Consider the following 21606-nt stretch of genomic DNA (forward strand, 5'->3'; position numbering starts at 1 on the left):
TCTACAATGATTAAATGCGCATCTTCAGGTGATATACATTTTAAATGCGGACCTCCAGGATTCTTTTGATATAGCTCATTATCAATCAATACATATCTTTGCGCTCCATATTTGATCCTCCTGGCCTCATTTTTGTCCTCAAGTATTTTACCCTCAAATAAGTATGATATATATGCTTCCATCCATGACACCCCCAGTGTGTCGATTTCCATAACCTCTGGTTCGACGACATCAATGCTTGGCCTTTTTTAAATGTCGATGTGCAAAATGTGACCCTCCGTGTTTTCTAACATCGCTGCCACATAAGCTAGGGCGTTTGCATGCCTGTTTTCATTTCTATTGAGGTGTTGCAGCCTTATTTTATTAAATTTTCTCAACTTAGTTTTTATAAAACTCAAGTAATCCACCATGTTATCACATTTAATGAATATCCTCCATTAATCTGACTGACTACCAGCATTGAGTCGCTAAAAATTGATAATTCTTTCACTTTGAGAGATTTGGCCATCTCGAGTCCTGCAATTAAAGCTTCATACTCAGCCTCGTTGTTCAATGCATGGAATCCTAATGTCATTGTTGTTTTGAGCCTTTGATTTTCGGGTGTAACCAATACAACCCGGATGCCACATCCCTTACTCCCAAATGATCCATCAACAAATAGTTTCCAACCATTTGTTCCAGCCCATGGATAATTTGTATCGATAATATCCTCGGGCTCTTGCAGTGTTAAAAACTCCTCCTCTTCCATGCCCCAATTGGCATCCTCACATGGAAAATCAGCTAAGAAGTCAGCCAGTACCTGACTCTTTTTAGATACCTGATTTCGATATTCGACTCCAAATTCATTTATTAGTACCGACCATTTCGACATCCTTCCTGACTGAGCAGTTTTTATCGGAGTCTGCTTTAATGGGAGATTTGTCATAACGATCACAGAGTGTGATTGAAAATATGGCTTCAGCCTCTGAGATGAGAATAAAAGTGCCATAGCGTATTTCTCCAGTGTCGAATACCATGTTTCTGCCCCAAGCATTGTTTTTCTTTGAAAATACACTGGTCTTTCAACACCATTTTCAACTTTCACCAACACCAAACTTATAGCAAATTCAGATACTACTAAATAGAGAAGCAAACTTTCTCCCTCATCTGGTTTTGTAAGCATTGACATTTCTTGAAGATATTTCTTTAACTCTGAAAATGTTTCTTCACATTCTTCATTCCAACAAAATTTAGTATTCTTTTTAAGCAACTTGAAAAGAGGCTTACAACGATCAGAACATCTGGAGATGAATCTGTTGAGAGCAGCTATTCTCTCAGTCAACCTTTATATTTGCTTTCTAGTTGTTGGTGATGGCATCTGCTGAAGTGCTCGTATTTGATCTGGATTAGCGTCGATTGCCTCACTTGATAACAATGTACCCCAAGAATTTGCCAGAACTGACCCCGAAAGTACACTTCTCTAGGTTAAGCTTCATGTTAAATTCTCACAATATTCGAAATACAGTATCGAGGTCCTTCACATGATCTTCAATTTTCATGGACTTTATAATCATATCCTCGATATAGACCTTGACAATTCATTTAATGAGCTTCTTAAACATTTTCTCCACTAGCCTTTGATAAGTGGCTCCCACATTTTTCAACCCAAATGGCATTCTAATAAAACAGTATATACCTCCATTAATGATGAATGCCGTTTTGAGTTGATCTATAATAGCCATTAGAATCTAAAAATATCCCGAATATCCATCGCAGAAATTGATTAATTCGAAACCAGCTACTCGATTAACCAACTCATATATCCTTGGCATCGGATAATGATCTTTTGGACACTTTTTCTTTACATCGGTAAAGTCAACGCAAATTTGAACTCTACCATCCTTCTTGGGCACTACGACTATGTTCACCACCCATTGAGAATGATCCACTTCTCTAATTATGCCATTATTTAGCATTGATAAGTACCAAAAACTGTATTTTAAACCTCATAGAGACATTACATTTGGGTCAATTATGTGTTTAATAAATGTAAATTAATTGTGTTTTCATGTTTTCACAGGTTTCAACAGACAACGATAAAATACACACAAAACTTGCATTTTAGCACGAAATACAGTCGAATAAAGCTTGAGCTTAAAATCTTCAGTATTAGCTCAGTTAAAGCTCCAAACTGCCAACAAAGCTCATGGACTTAGAGAACCATGAAACAAGTTGAAGAATCTAAACTTAAGTCCCTAAGCCAGCTAAAGGAGAGATTTTCGGGTCAAAAACTTGGTAAAACTGACCTAAATCAGCCCGGAAGACAGGAGAAAACTTCAAACGACGATATCTTCTATCTCTTAACTCTAATTGAAGCATATGACTTATCAAAATTATTAGTGCAGAAAACTCTACGCAACTGTATGTTGCTTCTACAAAATGGATGTATGGTTTGAAATCAGAGATAAAGCCAAGAACGTCATTATTCATTGAAGACGACGTAAATATTTTAGATTTTTTATTATTTAACTTTTTGTAAAGTCAAAAGATGAATAGTTCTAAATAGTGTCAAATAGTGTTGAATAATGTTAAATAGTGATTACTATTCCTTAAAGTCAAAAGTTGAATAGTGATAAAATCTCAATCGTTAGATCAGATTTATGAGATTCGATCACGACCGTCCATTCAACTATAAATAGAAGGGTCTAGTTTTAGTTTTGAGGATTGAATGGTTAGCATTTAATCATAGGAATAAAGTAGTTTACTGCTTTTCTAGTGTAATAAAGAATTTAATTTCCAGTTTTTAATTAAAATATTTTTAATTCAGTTTTATTTTCTGTTAATTAGAATAATACTTTAGTTCTGTGATCTCAGAGCAGAAACTCTGCCCGAGTGAGGATTATCTTCGTTTTTATGGGGGGATGTTTTTCTGAAGGTTCATCAATGGGGACGTTTTTATGGGAGACTGGGAGTGAGATAACCTAAGTTGTTTTTCTGATCTAGTGCCCTGAGTTATTACCAAGAAAAGAAAAAATACCATTTCGTTCGGTTTTCTTATCCTTAGACTTCATAATTTTTTTTTCCACTAGTGGTAAATTCCTTCATTGTTAACAGTGCGAGTTCACTAGTGTGATCAAAACCTCTGCTTGTTCTGCTTCTCTTTATGGCTTCACCATTAGACAATCTTACGGTATTCCCTCCTCTTCCAAACATGTCTCAGCCCTAACAAGGTACGAACTTTGTTCCCCTACAAAGCCAGAGTCCACAAGGTCCGAACTTTGTTCCCCCACAAAGCCAGAGTCCGCAAGGTCCGTACAAACTGGTTCCGCTCCACCACAGAATACCAATGGAGAGAATAATACAACCAATCAGTCAAGGAGAAACTGGAGTACACTCTTCCAGTCAGGTACAAGAGCTTCATCTGATGTTGATCTTCAGCAGGTTGACCTTTAATTTGTTGATGGGGTTGCTCAAGTTCCGATGGATCTACTTCAGAAAGGGTTCAATGACTGGAGCAACTACTTAGTAGGATTCTTCTTAGAGCAACGTCTCCCATACAAAGTGGTCAAAGATTTCTTAAGGAAGAAGTGGCAAACTAAAGGAGAATTTGAAATGGTGTCTAATACTGATTTATACTATTTCAAATTCCGAAATGAAGAAGATAGAAGAGTGGTGTTGGAAGCTGGACCAGTTTTTATAGCTGGTAGATGTCTTGTAGTTATGGAATGGTCACCGGAAATTGAAAAAAAAAAAAAAACTGTTAAAGTTATCCCTATCTGGGTTAAGTTACATGAGGTTCCAAAAGACTTATGGACTGGGGAGGGATTGAGTTTTCTGTCAAGTAGAATCGGGAAACCGCAAAGAATGGATGGTTTAACAACATAAAAAAAGAGGCTACTGTATGTGAGAGTTTGTGTGTTAGTTGAGATAAGTGCTGAGCTACCTAAATCTTTTGAAATCAATATGGGTGGAGATGATGTTAGAAGAATAGTAGTGGAATATGGATGGGTTCCCAAATTTTGTGGTAACTGCAAAAAATTTGGGCATAAAACTATAAACTGCTTGAGACAAGTTGGGTTGGATGGTAGGACAGGTAACAGAGCGACTGACTGTTGATAACAGTGCACCTGAAAGTAGTTGTCTGAGGACTGAGAACGGGGAAGTAGTACCACCATCTGGCCATATTCATTCGGATACGGTTGGTGTAGCAGAGCATAGAAATAACCAAGTGATGGTGAATGCGGCTAGTTTGGAGTGTAACCCAGTAGAAAATGGTTTGGGGGCTAGAACAGAAATAGTCATCAGACATGAAGATAGAACTACAGGTGAATTTACACCGACTGCACAAGAACTGTGTAATATTCTAATGCCTCTTCCAGTTACTATGGAGCAGGAGTCGGCCATAATCCTTTATGTTGAAGCTATGCTAGCTATTGCCAGTTCAACTGAACCAGTAATGCACTATAATGAAGACTACAATGCCTTTAGTGTCCTTGCAGAGAAAGAGGGAGATGCTTTAGACGAAGAAATCTCAGAGGAGGAAACATAATATTTTGGGGATAGGAATACAATTCCACTGGAATCAGCACAGAGTATCACCCCAACTTTGCAAAAACATAAAGGCCCTACCCTGAGATCGCACAAACAGCTGCAGAAGGACAGCACAAGTAAGAGTATGGGGAAGAAGAGTAGGGGTCGTTCTAAGGGTTCAAGAAACAAAAGACATTGTTAATAATGATAACTCCTTTAAGTATATGGAATGTGAGAGGCACTAACGACATTCAAAGGGCGAGAGAAATAAATAAGATTCGAATAGAGAAGAAACTTTGTTTTTTTGGACTTTAGAGACAAAAGTTAGAATGCACAAATATGATGAAATAAGAAATATATGTTGCCCTGCTTGGCAACATGTCCACAACTACAACAAGAGTCCTACTGGGCGTATTTGGGCCTGCTGGGATCCTTTCCTCATGAGTGTCCATAAAATATCAGAATCAGCACAGTTTATTCATTGCAAGGTGCTCTACCTCCCGGAGAACAAGAGTTTTTTCTTGACAGTGGTGCATGCAAGTAACTCTAGTTCTGAGAGGCTACAGTTATGGCAAGATATCAGGCTCATTTATAACTCTATCACTGTCCCATGGTGTGTAGCAGGGGATTTCAACAACATTTTGTTTGCGAACGAAAGAGTTGGAGGAGAGCCTATGCACCCTAGGGAAGCTCTGAACTTTAACTTGTGTTTACAAAGGGCAGGTCTCTCTGATCTCAATTACAATGGGTTCTTTTTTACGTGGTCAAATAAATCCATTGGTAGTGCTAATATTATGTCTAAAATTGATAGATGCCTTATTAACAATTTATGGCATTCAAGTTTTTCATATACTAATGCTGAATTTTTGTCACAAGGAGTCTCGGATCACTCTCCCATGTTACTAAAGTGGATCGACTACAACAGTTCTGCAAAGCCATTTAGGTTCTGCAACTTTTGGGCCATCCAAGAAGAATTCCTTGTTATGGTAGAGGATGTCTGGAACACTACCATCTATTCCAATCCTATGTATGTGTTGATTCAGAAGCTCAAACTACTTAAGGAAAGAGTCAAGCCTTGGGCAAAGCTACACTTTTCTAATCTGCATGAAAGAGTAATCAATACCAAGCAGGAGCTCTAGGATATTCAAATTCTTCTACAACATAACCCAAATGATGCGATGATTGGTGAACAGGAAAGAGTGGCCTTGAAGAAGTATAAAGACCTTGCCTTAGCGGAAGATATCGATTTGTTGCAAAAAAGTGATTGTCTTTGGATGAAAGATGGGGATAGAGCTACCACTTACTTCTTTAATTCTATTAAAGAAAAGAAGGCTAGGCATGAGATCTGGTCTCTCTCCTATGACCACGGTACTGTCTCTGGTCAACATGAAGTGGCTGGCATCATGGTTGAGTACTATAAAGCACTGCTAGGTTTTGTTGTCGCAGTTGTCAGTGAGGAGAACTTCTTTATTCAACTTCAAGTTAAAGATGATGTCCCTCCTTCTCTGCAACACTAACTTGAAGGAAACCTAACTGGTATGGAAATCAAACAAACCCTTTTTGAAATGCCGGATAACAAAGTGCCAGGTCCTGATGGTTTTAATCCATTTTTCTTTAAACATTGTTGGAATGTGGTTGGCCTAGACTTTACAAGAGCTGTCCAGAATGTCTTCATACACAACAAGATTCCCCGAGGAGTTAATGCCACCTTTCTCTGTCTCATTCCCAAAGTGAGCAACCCATCTAAAGTGGAGGATTTCAGACCTATTGCACTTTGTAACACTATTTACAAGCGTGTCTCAAAAGTGCTCACCAACAAATTAAAAATCTTTATAGATTCCCTCATCTTCTCCAATCAGTCGACATTTATCCCTGGTCGATCTATCCATGATAATATTCTACTCTCACATGAACTCTTTAGAGGCTATGATCGAAAGAGAGGGGCCCCTAGATGCCCTGTCAAGCTTGACATTCACAAGGCCTATGATATGGTAAGTTGGGACACTGTCTCATTCATGCTAAAAAGATTTCAGCTCCTACCTAAATTCATGTCATGGATATATATGTGCATCTCTTCACCTTCATACTTTGTTCTCATGAATGGTGTACCTGAGGGTTATTTCTTTGGGGCTCGAGGACTTAGACATGGAGATCCCATCTCCCCGTACATCTTTGTCATGGTAATGGAGATCTTGTGTTGTATAATCAAAGAAAAAATTAGTTCCAAACAGTTAAAGTAACACTCAAAATGCAAGAAAACACAAGTTACTCACCTTGCCTTTGCAGATGTACTTATTTTTTGCAAAAGGGAAGCGCAATCAATTTATGCTCTCAAAGACTGTCTCAAGGAGTTTGGGGATGCTACTGGGCTTCATATTAATTCTCACAAGGCAACCATCATGACTGGTTCTTTAAGTCCGCAAGCTGGACTGGATTTGGCAAATATCTTGAACATTGATCTGGTGAAGCCTCCTATTCGTTATCTGGGTCTATCTCTGTTCTCTGCTTGTTTAGGCATAAGAGAATGTCAACTCCTTATTGAGAGAGTCACTAGTCGTATTGTTGATTGGAAAGCTAGGTTCTTGTCTCATGTAGGTAGATTACAGTTGATTTCTTCTGTGCTTAGCCAATTTCATATTTACTTGTCCAAAACCTTTATTATACCTATAACTATGTTGGAACAAGTTGAAAAGATTTGTGCTAATTTTCTCTGGAGTGGTACTGAGTTGAAAAGATGCCTCCATCAAGCAAGTATACATACCATTTGCAAATCAAAAGAGGAAGGAGGGTTGGGTATTATGAATATGAAGGTTTAGAATAAAAGTGCTTATTGCGGACTTGTTTTCAAGGTCGCTGCAAAAGAAGAGAGTGTTTGGATTGACTGGATATGGAAGAATCACATCAAGAAAAACTTTTTCTAGACTATGAATATTCCTTCTGACTGTGCATGGTCTTGGAGGAGCATACTCAAAAGCAGAATTGATGCAAAAGAGCACATTTTGTACTCTATTGCCAATGGTGAAAATACTCTCATATGGCATGATTTGTGGTGTTAGAGTAGTCCGTTGCTTCTCCACTCACAGGCGGTTATTGAGCTCCCCTTTCCCCTGGATGCAACTGTGAACCAACTCATACAGGATGGAACATGGAGTTCTGTGATCCATAACCTGCAGTGTGTAGAACTGAAAGAAGACATCCTCAATACTACCATTAATGGTCACCTTCCATCTAACAGAGTGATATGGAAACCACATCACAGTGGTTAATATACCTCCAACAGTGCTTACGTGGCACTGCGTAGACAAGGATCAAGGGTGAGATGGCAGCAATTTGTGTGGGGAAAATTGGTTATTCCACGACATTCGTTTACTTGTTGGTAACTGTTTTCCAACAGTTTGTCAACCCAGGATAGACTGGTCTATAAAAAGATTCTTAATCACTCGTCTTGATGTCTATGTAGCCAAAGCTGAGAGTATTCCAATCATTTGTTCTTTGAATGCCCTTTCTCTACAGCAATCATAACGGGTATTAAAAGCTTGTTGGGGATTGTAATAGATACAAGAAGCTCAAATAGGGAATGGTCCTCCATTTTGCAAATCTATAAAGGAAGGGAAAATGTTGGGGAGATTTATAAGGTGTACATATGTGCTGCGGTGAATGCCATTTGGAAGGAAAGGAATGCACGAAGATTTTCAAACAGATTTCAGCCAGCTGCAGTCATCCTTGCTAGAGTCATAAGGCAACTGAAGCCTTATATCCAAGTTCAGGTACCATCCTTGATTGATACTGCTGAGTCAAGGTCCTTGTGCCTTGCATTGGGTATCCAAGTTTCTTTCAAACCTTGAGTAACAAAATGGTGCAATTGGAATCCCCCACCTGCACCAAGAGCAAAATTGAACATTGATGGAAGCTTTAAAGGTTCAGATACAGGTCATGGGGTGGGGGGGGGGGGGGTGATAAGAGATGGCAATGGGGAAAGGTTCTGCTAGCGTTTACTGGGTCAGGTGGTAAACAGTCGGTGCTCTTCCAAGAGTTGAAGGCAATAGAGATTGGCTTGAGTGCATGCGCGAATATGGACATTTAGATGGTGGAAGTGGATACAGATTTTATGTTTGCGGTACAGGTTATAACAAAAATTGTTGCCCCCCTTTGGTATTGTATGAACCTAATGACTCATATCCAGCAACTTAGCACACTTTTTGCCTTTTGTTTCCTTCAATCATGTATACAGGGAATCCAATAAACCAGCTGATTATTTGGCTGGTTTGGGGTTGGGCCCTATTGACTTTTTATCCTTTGTAGGTCCTCCCATAGATAGGCAACTATGTATGTTAGTAGAAGAGGATGCTAATGGAACTATGTATGCTAGGCTTTCTTGATTAATAAAGGTGGGGGTCTGCCTAACCCTAACTTATTCCTAAAAAAAAAATCTTCATTAGGTAGGGTGTTTCGATAATTATAACCATTAGGAATCGAATAATTTCACCCAGAGATGGGATTCTGAATCGATTTCACGCGATAATAACGCTCGTTCAAAGATGAAGAGTCGTTATTAGGGATCAAAAATCGAAACTAACTCTTTTAATGGATATAAAATTCGCTCAAACGGATTTTCTATCTCCATAATCAAAGTCTATTTTCTTTTATTTTCATTATTTTCTTACCAAAATCCATTTTCACAAATATCGCGTGATCGAATTAGTTTTTGTTTATAAATATACTTTTGCAATTTCATTGAAATGTGAATAAAATGACAAATCCGACCGCTGTTTTATTAACAGATCAATGGCGCCGTTGCGTTTTCCTTGAATTTGCAAAATAAATTAATTTGGTCACAACACTCACATAGTCATTTCTATTCCCTCCACAATTTTTCATTTTCCTCTTAAAAAAAAAATAATAATAAATAAATAAATAAATAAAAATAAAAATAAATAAATAAAATAAAAACCTAAAAATCAGCCAATTTGTGATTATGGGCCTAGCTGGTCGCTAAAATAGACCTTTATTTCAAAAAAAAAAAAAAAAACCCATCTCTTTCTTTTCCTTTTTCTTCTCTATCCACTCTCCTCCTTTTCTTCTCTGCGTCTCTCTCTCTCTTCTTTTCTTTTCTATTTTGTCCCTTTCTTTATCTTTCTCTCCTCTCTGACCGAGTCTCCTCTCTCATTTTTTGTTCCAGGTGTACTTGCAAGGGAGCTGTTCAGTGGTGCTATTTTTGGTGGTGCTGGTTATTTTTTGGTGGTGCTGTGTAGACGGTTAGATGGTGATTGTTTGGTGATGGTTGATTTGTGAAAGTTGATGGTGGAGCTAGAAATGGTGGTTGTTGATCATTGGGTACTAGAGGTCATGGTGGTTAGCTTTGCTAGATTTGGTGTCACTGTTGATTGTTGTCTAGATGGTGGTCGGAATGGTTTATGATACAGCTGGTGTATGGTGAAGTGAAAGTGGCATTGCGTGGCTGGTGGCTTGAGGTCAGTTCGAGTGATGGTGGCTTGAGGTCAGCTAGAGGGATTCGGTGATGGTGGTTGTGCTTTTGGTGTCTGTTGGTTATGTTTTGGTGGTGTTAGGTTGTGTTGATTGCTTGGTTATGTTCGGTGGTTATCTTTTAGTGGTGCTGGTCATGTTTTGGTAGCAGGTTTAGGTGGTGCAACGGTGCTCTTGCTGCTACTGCTGCTATCCTTGTTGTTGCTGCTATTGTAGCTTTCTTCTACTCCCTCTGTTTGCATTGCATGATGGTGAAGTTGTTCTTGTTGTGTAATTAGTGTGAATGGTGGATGCAACGCTGTGAATTGGTGCTGTGAATTGGCGTGTTGGTTTGTGAAGTGGAGTAATGTCTTGAACGTGCTTTGCCTAATAATGTTGTATGTTAGTTGTTGACTTGTTAGTAAGTGAAGTGGTTGTAGCAAGTGAATAGGTAGGAGACAAAACTTGAGGATTCCAAGTTTAGGCAACAAGGACTTAATGTGAGAGAAAATTGCAGAGAAATATGCATTCTAGTTGAACATATGGTCATATGGACATATAATTTGTTTACTGATGGTCGCTTTCAAACCCCACCACTAGTTCTATGTCCCCCTCACACCTACCCTTTATCTTTCAAATGTACAAAACATAGAAATTGTTTTAATTATGTAAAATAATAATAATAATAATAAATATATAAAATTAAAATACAATAAAATGCAAAAATTAAAAAATCAAAAAATTAAAAATAATTGTGTGTGTGCTCAGGGCTTAAGGACCTTTGGACTTAAACCTTACGGACTTAAGGACTTGGACTTAAGATTTCAGAATTTTGCACTACAAACCAATGCCTTGCGCGTATCCTTAAATGCCGACTCCCATGCTTGATTATGTCGAACGCATACATACTGTGGACTCTGATTCCATCATCTAAGCACTACACATTTAATTTTTAGTTAAAAAAAAAACTGATTAAGTGTGTTGTATAATTTTAGTTTATTATTTATTTTTGTAAATATATTTGTGTAATCAAGCCCTCGGAGGCAAACTCTGTAACTTATTGGCCTTGTGCCACCATTTTCGGCTTGGTTTGTGGGCTTCTATATGTTTATAAATAATTTTCTAAATCAGGTGAGTGGCATTGATCCCGACCTGTCCACAGGTCAATGACCACTCAAGTCATCTTCGATCCCAAGTTCATGTAAGCACAACTTGGGAAGGTACGTTTTCTTTTATCTCTCCCTTGAATCTCCTGTCAAAGGGTTATATACAATTTCTAAGCATGATTAGGTTACTTGAACAAAAATCAATCTTAGCCTATTTTGGAAATGATATGACAGCCTGTTTAGAATTAATGAGCATGATTAGAATTCATTTTTTATGAATGCTTAATAATTTTGCAAAAATGATGAACTTTGGACACATGCTTTTATATTGGGTATCTGAAACATACTTTTAGGGAATCTACTACATGCAAAAAATTCTACCATCATGGTAAATCAAAATGTAGACCACCCTAAGAGTAACGAACATTTACCCTGCATACAAGAGACAATTCAATCATTCTTGTAGTTGAGAACAATCTTTCAACTAAACATCTTCAAAATGCTAGTTGTCTTATTTTACATGTCTAAACTTCATGAAGGACAACTTCTGATGCATTTTCATTTTCTATTTCAACACGGGTGTGTAAAAATACCATTTGGGGGGTTACTTGCTAAACCCCAAATCTTTCAACTATTACCTTATAGTTGATCGAGAAACATGACACCCCATTTTCATCATGTTTGGGGGTGTCCATAGTCTAGGGGAATCTGATGTAAAAAGACCCAAGAACCTAGTCTCGGGAATCTGACTTAAAAGGACCCAACATAAAGTCTTGAGTATCTGATTTTAAATGACTCATTTTTTGTTGCATTCAAGTAATGCCACAATAAGATAATCGTGCCCTTCTATTTGGAGAGATAGTTGTAAGTGTCAGTTCCTTCGTCCAAATAACTCATGCATTCCAATTTAGTACCTGATGGGTGGTAGGGTAATGTTTATCAACAATGCGAGTTTATTTTTTCAACATATTAGTGAATAGTCTGTATTCGCTAAATCATTCCACCATCTGGGTGCGAATGCCAAGAGTTTCTACAAATCCTTATGCTTGATAAAAGTCTTAGGAATATGACTATAAACGACCTAAATTATTATGTATGTATATATATGTGTGTATTTTGGTTGTTTTCTTTTATTGGTTTGCTATTTTTAATTTTCTTGTTGCATGCTGTAATTTTTTCAACCAAATTTTTGCTCACATTTCTTAGGTAATTTTTTTCCCTATCTCTCTTGATACTTTGAGGACAAAACATCCATCTGTTTGGAGGTGGGAGAGAAACATTTTGCAAAAATTAGGCACTTTTAAGTTATTTATTTTTCTTTCTTCCTAAAAGAATTCAAAAAAATAAAATAAAAAATTAGTTAGTCGTATTTAGTAATAAAGGTCTTGTTTCCTTTTATGTGATGAAAATTGTCTAAAAATCTCATATTAGCATTGAATTAGGATTGGTTCTTAGAAACTTATGTTAATACGTATGCAATAGTTTTTACATCTTTTCATGAATATTCATGCAATGAGTGTCAATGTCTGTACATAGCAGTAAGTTTCTGGGACCTACGGCTAGAATACTTAATTTCCAAATCTAGTGAGAATCTAGCCAAAAAGCCTCAACATAAGTGTATCTGAGTAATGACCCAAGGATGAAGTAATTTCGAGTAGAAAGAAATCACACGTCCACTTACTTGATCACTATACCATATCCTAGGCGAGAATTTAGGCATTCTTTGGACCGATATAACCAAATAAAAAAATATACAAACCCAAAAAAAAAAAAAAAAAAATCCCCTAGTTTTCCCCGTTGAGCCTTTATATTAGCCATTTCATTTTTCAACCATTATTTCCTTACCCATATCCATATCTGATGAGTTTGAGAAATATGATGAAGAGCATAAAAGACAAGAGAAAGACCTATACAAATACGAAAATTCGTTCTATCAGTTGGCACCGATTGATGAATCCAGTTAGCTGTGTCAAAACAAAAAAAAGTAAATTCCATGAAAGAAAAAAAATCAAAGTTATAAACTCCAAAAATAAAATCCAATGGAGTAGAAAAGCTAAAAAGGGCGAAGTATGGAACAATTTTGAAACAGAAGAATACTAGGTTTTCTCCAGTAATTATTTGAATATCATATTTTCTCTAACTCATTGTTTTGTTATCCCTTACATTCCTTCTAAACCACTTCCTAAGCCCCATAATACCTAATAAAAATTCTCTAGCTTAATTAGGATAGGTTAGTGTGATAGTAAGTGGTAGACGTGATTGATCGACCTCGGCTTTCTTGGACGTCATTGAGAATGTGAGAAAACATGTGCCCACTACACACTGGAGTAAACAAAACCTGAGTGGTAAAAATTATGAGAGAATGTGTTTTGACACATGATAAACGTAAAAACGCATCTACTTTTCTCTAACATTACTCTTACGTTATCAATTATTTATTTCCTACTCTCACATATATATTCATGCAATATGTAGAGTATTGAATCGTTTAACTCTTAACTCTCTAAACTTAAACGAATTCAACTAATCAAACACAAAAAAATAATGGTGAGAACAATATTTATGGATGTGAATTTATACTATGAACTAATTAAATATATGAATTTAACTTATACTAATTTAATTAAAGCAATTGAATATGATTTGAATAAAATATGGAGAAGAATAGAGAGAGATTGAAATCCACTTTTTAATTTCTTAACATGCTAACATAGATTTGTATAGAAAACCCTAGTCTAGATATTCTCACACAAGGTTAAAATATAAAGACTAAACCTTTAATGATCCCTAATTATTTTATACTATCTCTAGTCATAAACTAATTAGCATGAGATAAAGCTTGTTCCCATTCTCATGACAAACTCATTATTCTCTAGTTTAGGTTAAACTCTTATTATCTCTAAGTCAAGAAAAACCTAAACTTGGAACCCTAAGCAACAAATCTATACTAACAAATCAAGTCCTCTCAAAGCTTCATTTAAACCCCCTCTAATGGGAGTTTAGCTTTGATTCATGGGACTATCATGAACAAAAGAATAAGAATAAGATATAATAGAAAGAGAAGCAATTGAATTAAATAATAATAATAACTTGAAGGTATTTTAATGGAGGTTTTATGGAGGCTACAATTATAAATCCTAATTACTTAAGCTATATTAAACTAAAGAAAGGGGAGAGAGAGAGAGAAAAAAGAACCCTAATTTACAACTAAACTAAAGAGGGGAGTAGTCAAGTTTTGTTTAGCCTTAATCCTCTTTATATATGAGAGGGTTAGATTTACAATTTCGTGCATGGGCTTTTGAGCTGTGTTTTGGGCCACTAAATCAAGCCCAAAACCTAATTACTTAAGTCCAAAAAGGGTTTCTCTATGGGAATTTACTACAACACTCTTTTCATCCATTTTAACTACCCTGTTTGGGCCAAGGCTTGAACCATTAGAAAGTTCTTTTCGAGTCAGTCGTTTTGACATATAATAGGCCCAATTTTGAGGTCTGAGTCCAAAGATACAGCCTGCGGAAGTTCTGTTGACTTTTCTTCTCTTTTTCTACCCGCGTTGACTTTGAATTTTCAGCTTTGACTAGGCTTTAAAAAGGTTTTTTCTCCTTGAAACTTGGGTTGTAATCATATAATTTCTCTAGAAAGCAATTTGACTCTTTTCTCTTGCAAAAGTGACGTATTTCTTCACATAATTGATTCCAAGACCTGAAATTCACAAAAACACGTAAACATTACTAACTCTTATTTATTATAAACATAATTGGCCTAAATATAATACTATTAAGGGGTTGAAACTATAGTTTTGGGATCTTATCAACACATACTTCTGATAACCTACTTAAGGACGCTATCTAAAGGATCTAGAAACGGCCCTGTTTGTACATTTCATTGTAAAGTTTACTACATGCATATTAATATGTAGATGTTTTGATTATTGTACATTTATTAACGTAGGTTTCAAAGGAATTAATCCTCGTTCCCTGCTAGTGAGATGTATAGATATCTGATATCTAATTTAGGGAACAAGCCTTTGTTATTAAGTCATTGTAGTATAGATGAAGTTTGTGGGTATCTTCTTTGAAAAACTCTCACGAGGCTAAAACTCGTCCACAAGGGAATTCCTAGTGGTTTAAGGCCTTGTTGCATACGGTCAATGCAATCGCACTCTGCGAAACGAGAATTAGCTTAAGACTACACATTTTTGGCCATTTATCTGTTTTAGTGTCTATTCTTTGCTTGAGGACAAACAAAGTGTTGTTTGGGGGTGGTTGATAAGTACCTAAAACTGTATTTTAAACCCCGTAGAGACATTACATTTGGGTCAATTATGTGTTTAATAAATGTAAATTAATTGTGATTTCATGTTTTCACAGATTTCAACAAACAACGATAAAATACACACAAAACCTACATTTTAGCACGAAATACAGTCGAATAAAGCTTGAGCTTAAACTCTTCAGTATTAGCTCAGTTAAAACTCCAAACTGCCAACAAAGCTCATGGGCTTAGAGAACCATAAAACAAGTTGAAGAATTCAAACTTAAGTCCTTAAGCCAATTAAAGGAGAGATTTTCGGGTCAAAAACTTGGTCAAGCTTACCTAAATCAACCCGAAAGACGAGAAAACTTTGAACGGCGATATCTTTTGTTTCCTAACTCTGATTGAAGCATATGACTTGTCAAAATTAGCAGCACAGAAAACTCTACGCAACAGTATATTACTTCTATAAAATGGACATATGGTTTGAAATTAGAGATAAAGCCAAGCACGTCACTATTCATCGAAGACGACGTAGATATTTTAGATTTTTTATTATTTAACTTTTAGTAAAGTCAAAAGATGAATAGTTCTGAATAGTGTCAAATAGTGTTGAATAGTGTCAAATAGTGATTACTATTCCTTAAAGTCAAAAGTTGAATAGTGATCAAATCTCGTTCGTTGGATCAGATTTCTGAGATTCGATCACGATCGTCCATTCAACTATAAATAGAAGGGTCTAGTTTTAATTTTAAGGATGGAATGGCATTCCATCAGTAGGAGTAGAGTTAGATTTACTACTTTCTAGTGTAATTTTACTGTTTCTAGATTAATTTACTGCGTTTTGTTTTAAATGCATTTACTGCTTTCAGCTTTTAATTTTAGGATAAACTATTGTTTTAACCCTTGTACTCTTGGTCAACTAACATTCTCCCCTTTGTACAAATTTAACAGCTTAAAACACATTGTACTCTTGGTCAACTAATATTCTCCCCCTTGTACAAATTTAACAGCTTAAAACACATTGTACTCTTAGTCAACTAACATTCTCACCATTGTACACGTGGGCATAACCCGATGACTAGGATATTGTGTTTAGAGAAAAAAAAATCTACTTGCAAAAGATTTTCTACTTGCTATTCCGATGGAGGGACTTGGACAAAGTATGTCACAGGTGGAGTATTGTGCCATTCTCAGGTACCGTCTTATGATTCCTCTGTACTCAGAAGGAAGTCTTTGCCCTGTATGCAAAAAAAGTAGATTAGATGCTTTTGAGGACCATGCAGCACATTATAAACATTTTCCTGGTTTTAAATACCGACATGATCATGTTAGAGACATTTTGTGTGATGTATTTTGGAGGGCTGGGATACAAGTGAAGAAAGAGGCTCCTGTTAACTTTCTCACTGATTCGAATGATGGCAGATCGACACTTCGGCCTACGGATGTCTTGATTTACAATTGGTCCGAGGGAAAACATGCATGTGTTGATGTAACTGGAGTCTCTCCCTTGGTAGGGTTGGGGAATGGTGACGTTGAGGTGGGAGAAGCTGCTAATAGGGCACCAATAGGGAAAATGGAGAAGCATGGGGAAGCTTGTAGGGCTAACCAGCATTGTTTTATTCTGTTCAGTTTTGACACTTTTGGGTTCTTGAAACAATAGTCTATTGAGCTACTTAAGAGACTGCAGAAAGTTATGGACAATAATGTTATGATAGTTGGTTCTAACGAGTTTCTTTTTAGAAGGATAGGATTTGCTATTCAGAAAGGACTTGTGGTACAGCTTGTTGCACACTTGTCATAATTATTTGTAAAATTCGTTATCATTCATTTTATCAATAAACTTTCCACTTAAAAAAAAAATACAATGTGTGGGCATAAACAATAATTTTTACATTTTTTTTAACGCTAAACACACAATATCCAAGTCATCGGGTTATGCCCACGTGTACAAGGGTGAGAATGTTAATTGACTAACAGTACAATATGTTTTAAGCGGTTAAATTTGTACAAGGGGGAGAATGTTAGTTGACCAAGAGTACAATGTGTTTTAAGCTATTAAATTTGTACAAGGGGGAGAATGTTAGTTGACCAAGAGTACAAAGGTTAAAACAGTAGTTTTCCTTAATTTTATTTTACTGCTTTCTGATTTCAAATTCTGTTTTCAATCTCTAAATCTCTAAATCAATTAGGAAATAGAAATATCAAATCAAACTTTCTCTCCACCACTTTCTAACTAAATCACGAGATCGAATTAATAGTTTATGTTTATAAATAAACATTTGCAATTTTATTGAAATGTGAACGAAATGACAAACCCGACCACTGTGTTACAGTCATATCAAGCATATTTTGTATTTCGACTTGCACTGCTTCTTCGTACATTGGTCTAACCTTTCGATGCTTTTGATAGACTAGAGTTGCATTTTCTTCCATATTCAACTTAGGGGAACAAATAGCAGGGTCGATACTGACAATCTTCTTTTTATGTATGTAGATGGTGTATGGTCGTTGAACCAAACAGAAGCGTATCAAAACCTAATTATCCCTTAATAAGTAAAGGATGAGTAGGGTATCGTTCCACTTTTAAGTGTATGTTATGTGAAGGACAGGACTGAAAAGGGGGGTTGAAGGGATTAAAAACTATGATTGTAGAGATTTTAGATTCTAATGCTAAACTAAAGTAACTAAACTATTGAGAATTTATAAGATAGGGAATTCAAGAGATTAGAATCCACCAATACTTTTAATCTATGAGCTTCTGCTTCATGGTTGTGCTTATAAGTAGACTACAATTAGGCAATTGAGCGAGTGCCGATGCCCTTTTGGACGAAACATCATTAACAATTAACTCTACTTAAGGTTGTTCCTATGTTTATGCTATTAATATCTTCTTTCCTTTTATGTAAGCTCGAGCAGCCATTCAATGTATTACCAAGAGCAACATCAAGGAGTACTTTCTAATAGGGCGGCCATTCAATGAATCACCACTTAAGACAAACATAAAGAATACTTCCCTAACTCTAAAGAATTATACTACTAGAAGAAAAGTAAAGAACACTAGCATGATATTAATATTACAAAACATAAACCCTATTCTATACTTCCATCCCCTGGTGTGGGCAATGGAACTAATAACTAAAAACATAAAGAGCTAACCTGATTAAAGAACACCATGAACCAGAAGAATCATTAAACCTTAAAGATCGGCTTCATCTCCTCCCTTGAAGGAGAAGATTAGCCTTCCATAAAGAAAGAAGAACACTAAGAAGCGAGAAGAAGAAGTGTCGAAGAACATAAGACTAGAAAGACTAATTTATTAAGACTCACCTAGTTAGTTAAAACCGATCTTTTATTATTAATCTCTCTCGCCTCAAGTAGGAGACAAGAATATAGTGAATTGGCCAATTACATGAGGCACTTAGGTCCTCTATTTATAGAGGTTACAATGAGCTCTAGAAGCATTCCAAACCGTCATTTGTTTCCTAATACAAATAAACTTCTTTCAGAGTCCAACTTCGTCTCCAAAACTGAGAAGAAATTGGGTACAGTTTTGATTCATGCGTCTGGACGTACTATTCATGTGTCTCAGACGCAAGCAATGCGTCTGGACGCTCGATCCATGTGTCCCAGACGCGTAAGCCTATTTTGTCTCTTCTGCTCTATCCTTCTATCCTCTTTTGTGGGCTTTGGTCCAAACAACGAATCCTTTGGCCTTGGGCTTCCAAATAGGCTTTAAAATAGGTCCAAGTCGCATCTTGAAACCTTTAAGTCCCCCTAAAAAGGACGAGTTATAGTCTCGTGAGGGTTTTCAGGTGATATACCCACAAAATCAATCAATAGCATATTCAAGAATGATAGTATTTTTCAGAAAGAGAAATTCTTTACCCACTTAGTGCTTACTCCAATAAACAGTCTCCATTGCTAACTACATTGCTGCAAAGACTCATAAATTATGATGGGAGATAGTAAAAATTGACAAAATTCTAAATCAAGGCTTATGTGTGTACTTAGTCAATCTTCTATACTCTCCTATCTAAGAAATGGAATCCCTAGTTTGGGTATCGAGGCATTATCTACCCTCGAGATTAATCGAGGGTAGATAATCTCGACTTTCAATCCTCACCGGTCATACTCTCATAAAAGAATCTCTCAGAAGATGGTCTACTATTTTACCTCATGTATGTGGGGAAAAGAATAATGCATACAAACATCCCACATACTACCTTGAAAAACAGACTTCTGAATAAAAGTAGTCTCATGGAAAGAATGTCAATCACATATGAAGTGTCAGGTCCTTAACTTTAGCATCCTCTCACCTATTCTAGACTTTGTACCATACTGTAGTGATAAGTTATGGGTTGTAACTTGGTTTGGGTATTGGTTTATGAAGGAAAGGTAAAAAGGATTCTAAGGTTGTTTCTGAAAACACTAAGGGTTTTCATTCATTCTTTGGAAGATTTCTTCAAATTCTGTATTGCAGAGAAAGTTCTTCCTTTGTCTTAGCTTTTCCATCCATTCTGTTCAACACATTTTTTTTTTTTTTTTAGGTCAGTGGTATATCCTTGATTAGTATTGGATATGCTTGTTTTCCACTAGCTTCTTTTACTTAGAACAGAATGATGGTCTTCATTATATCTCTCTGGTATTTCCTTATAATCTTCCTTTTGTGTTATTTTTCTGCTTTGTGCCCCTCGTATTCTCAGAAATATATGGGTATGGTTGATAAAGATTTTGTCTATACTCCTTGTCTGGAGTTGGGTAAAGGGTAAAGGGTTTTATGAAAGAAAATGGCTTATTGTAATGCTCAAAATGGTTTAACATGATGGTCCTACTAGGTGGGATAAAGGGTGAATGGGTTCACTACTTGACTTATCAGTATGATACTCTGTTTCGAATAGACTACAAGACCTAATGACTATCTCCCCAGTTGATGTCACTTCGTGATTAACCAAATCAACAAATAATGAGACTATATTACAACGACATAAAGAACTGAAAGATGTTGAGTCACTAAGACTCGGATTTTTCGTAAGAACTCTCCAAATAATGGGTATAAAGCTTAAGTCTCACGAGCTAAGTCTAAAAATTCTATTTCCAGTTTACTAGGGGTTTAAATCTCTCTTCTAGCAAAAGTACACAAAACTGACCAAGTATTATGGTGGTGCCTTGATAAAGAATTCTATCAACAAGAACTATGTCCGAGCATAATAATTAGTCTAAGCGGTAATGAAATCAATAATATCAACTATCTATCAAACTCAACACTAAGCAGTATAGAATATATATCCCAGACTCATCATTAAAATTTATTTTTCTCATGCTATTGATATAGAAAAAAAAAATATTTTAGTTTTTGAAAACTAATTTTCAAAATTCATTTCTCAAGTACACCCTCCCCCTACTTATGCATGCATTGACCTCAATGTATAAAGAAGTAAATGAAATGGATGAGAAAAAGGTAGGATATTACCGTTGATGCCGAATATCAGAATTAGTTCAAGAAACAAATTTTTAGGTCTTTTTACGTCAGATCCCCAAGACGTAATGTGAGTCTTTTATAGTCAGATTCTCAAGACTTTTGAGTCCTTTAAAGTCAGATCCTCAAGACTAGTATTCCCACCCACTAGGTTCCACTTTGTAGGAATTCTTCTGATCTCACTCAGCATGTGATTGGCAAAAGTATACCTTGTACCAACAATTTTCTCTTAATGGCTGTAACCTAGGACAAGTTTCAGAATGGCAATTCTTACAGCAACCTAGCTTATGCACTCTCCTCTTATGTGCAAATGGACTTTTACCGAACCCTACATGAGCCATAGAAATAATCTTCCTTTGAAGGTCAACAGGGAGTAAATCCCATAAACTAACAGGTGGGGAATGCTTAGGTTTCCATCTCAAAACTGATCTTTCGACAACATGCTTACTTCCTATAGACATTTTCGCTCGGTCTACTAGAATTTCTTCCTTTGAAACTTGGTGACCCAGCACTATCCCTTCCTTTACCATGAAGTGACACTTTTCCCAGTTCAGAACTAAGTTGGTATCGCAACAACGTTTAAGGACTAAGGAGAGATGATGCAGACAATCCTTAAAATGACATGTGAATGTGGTCTTCTCTTGGTCCTCAGGGTGAATATGGATCTAAAAGTATCCTAAGTAACCATCAAGAAAGCAGTAGTAAGCTTGTCCAGCTAATCTTTCTAACATCTGATCGATAAAAGGCAATGGAAAATGATCTTTCCTCGATGCACTATTCAACTTCCTATAATTG

General features: G+C 36.4%; 1 protein-coding gene and 1 long non-coding RNA gene across 2 annotated transcripts; one reads left to right on the forward strand and one right to left on the reverse strand.

Moving 5' to 3' along the window:
* Positions 1 to 394: 394 nt before the first annotated feature.
* Positions 395 to 1168, reverse strand: LOC147498221 (uncharacterized). Its single transcript, XM_086563181.1, has one exon. It carries the CDS (start codon positions 1166 to 1168, stop codon positions 395 to 397), a length of 774 nt encoding a protein of 257 aa, XP_086419307.1.
* A 1536-nt stretch (positions 1169 to 2704) lies between these two features.
* LOC147498222 (uncharacterized) lies at positions 2705 to 6349 on the forward strand. Its single transcript, XR_015195384.1, has 2 exons — positions 2705 to 5289; positions 5386 to 6349. It is a non-coding gene; the product is annotated as an uncharacterized LOC147498222 (long non-coding RNA).
* The last annotated feature ends 15257 nt before the right edge of the window (positions 6350 to 21606 follow it).

Source organism: Coptis chinensis, chromosome 5 (genome assembly GCF_015680905.1).
Source record: "Coptis chinensis isolate HL-2020 chromosome 5, ASM1568090v1, whole genome shotgun sequence".
Classification (NCBI taxonomy): Eukaryota; Viridiplantae; Streptophyta; class Magnoliopsida; order Ranunculales; family Ranunculaceae; genus Coptis; species Coptis chinensis.

Bases quoted from the DNA above. Each gene is read 5' to 3' on its own strand.
- LOC147498221 (XM_086563181.1), bottom strand. From the start codon at position 1,168: ATGTCAATGCTTACAAAACCAGATGAGGGAGAAAGTTTGCTTCTCTAT.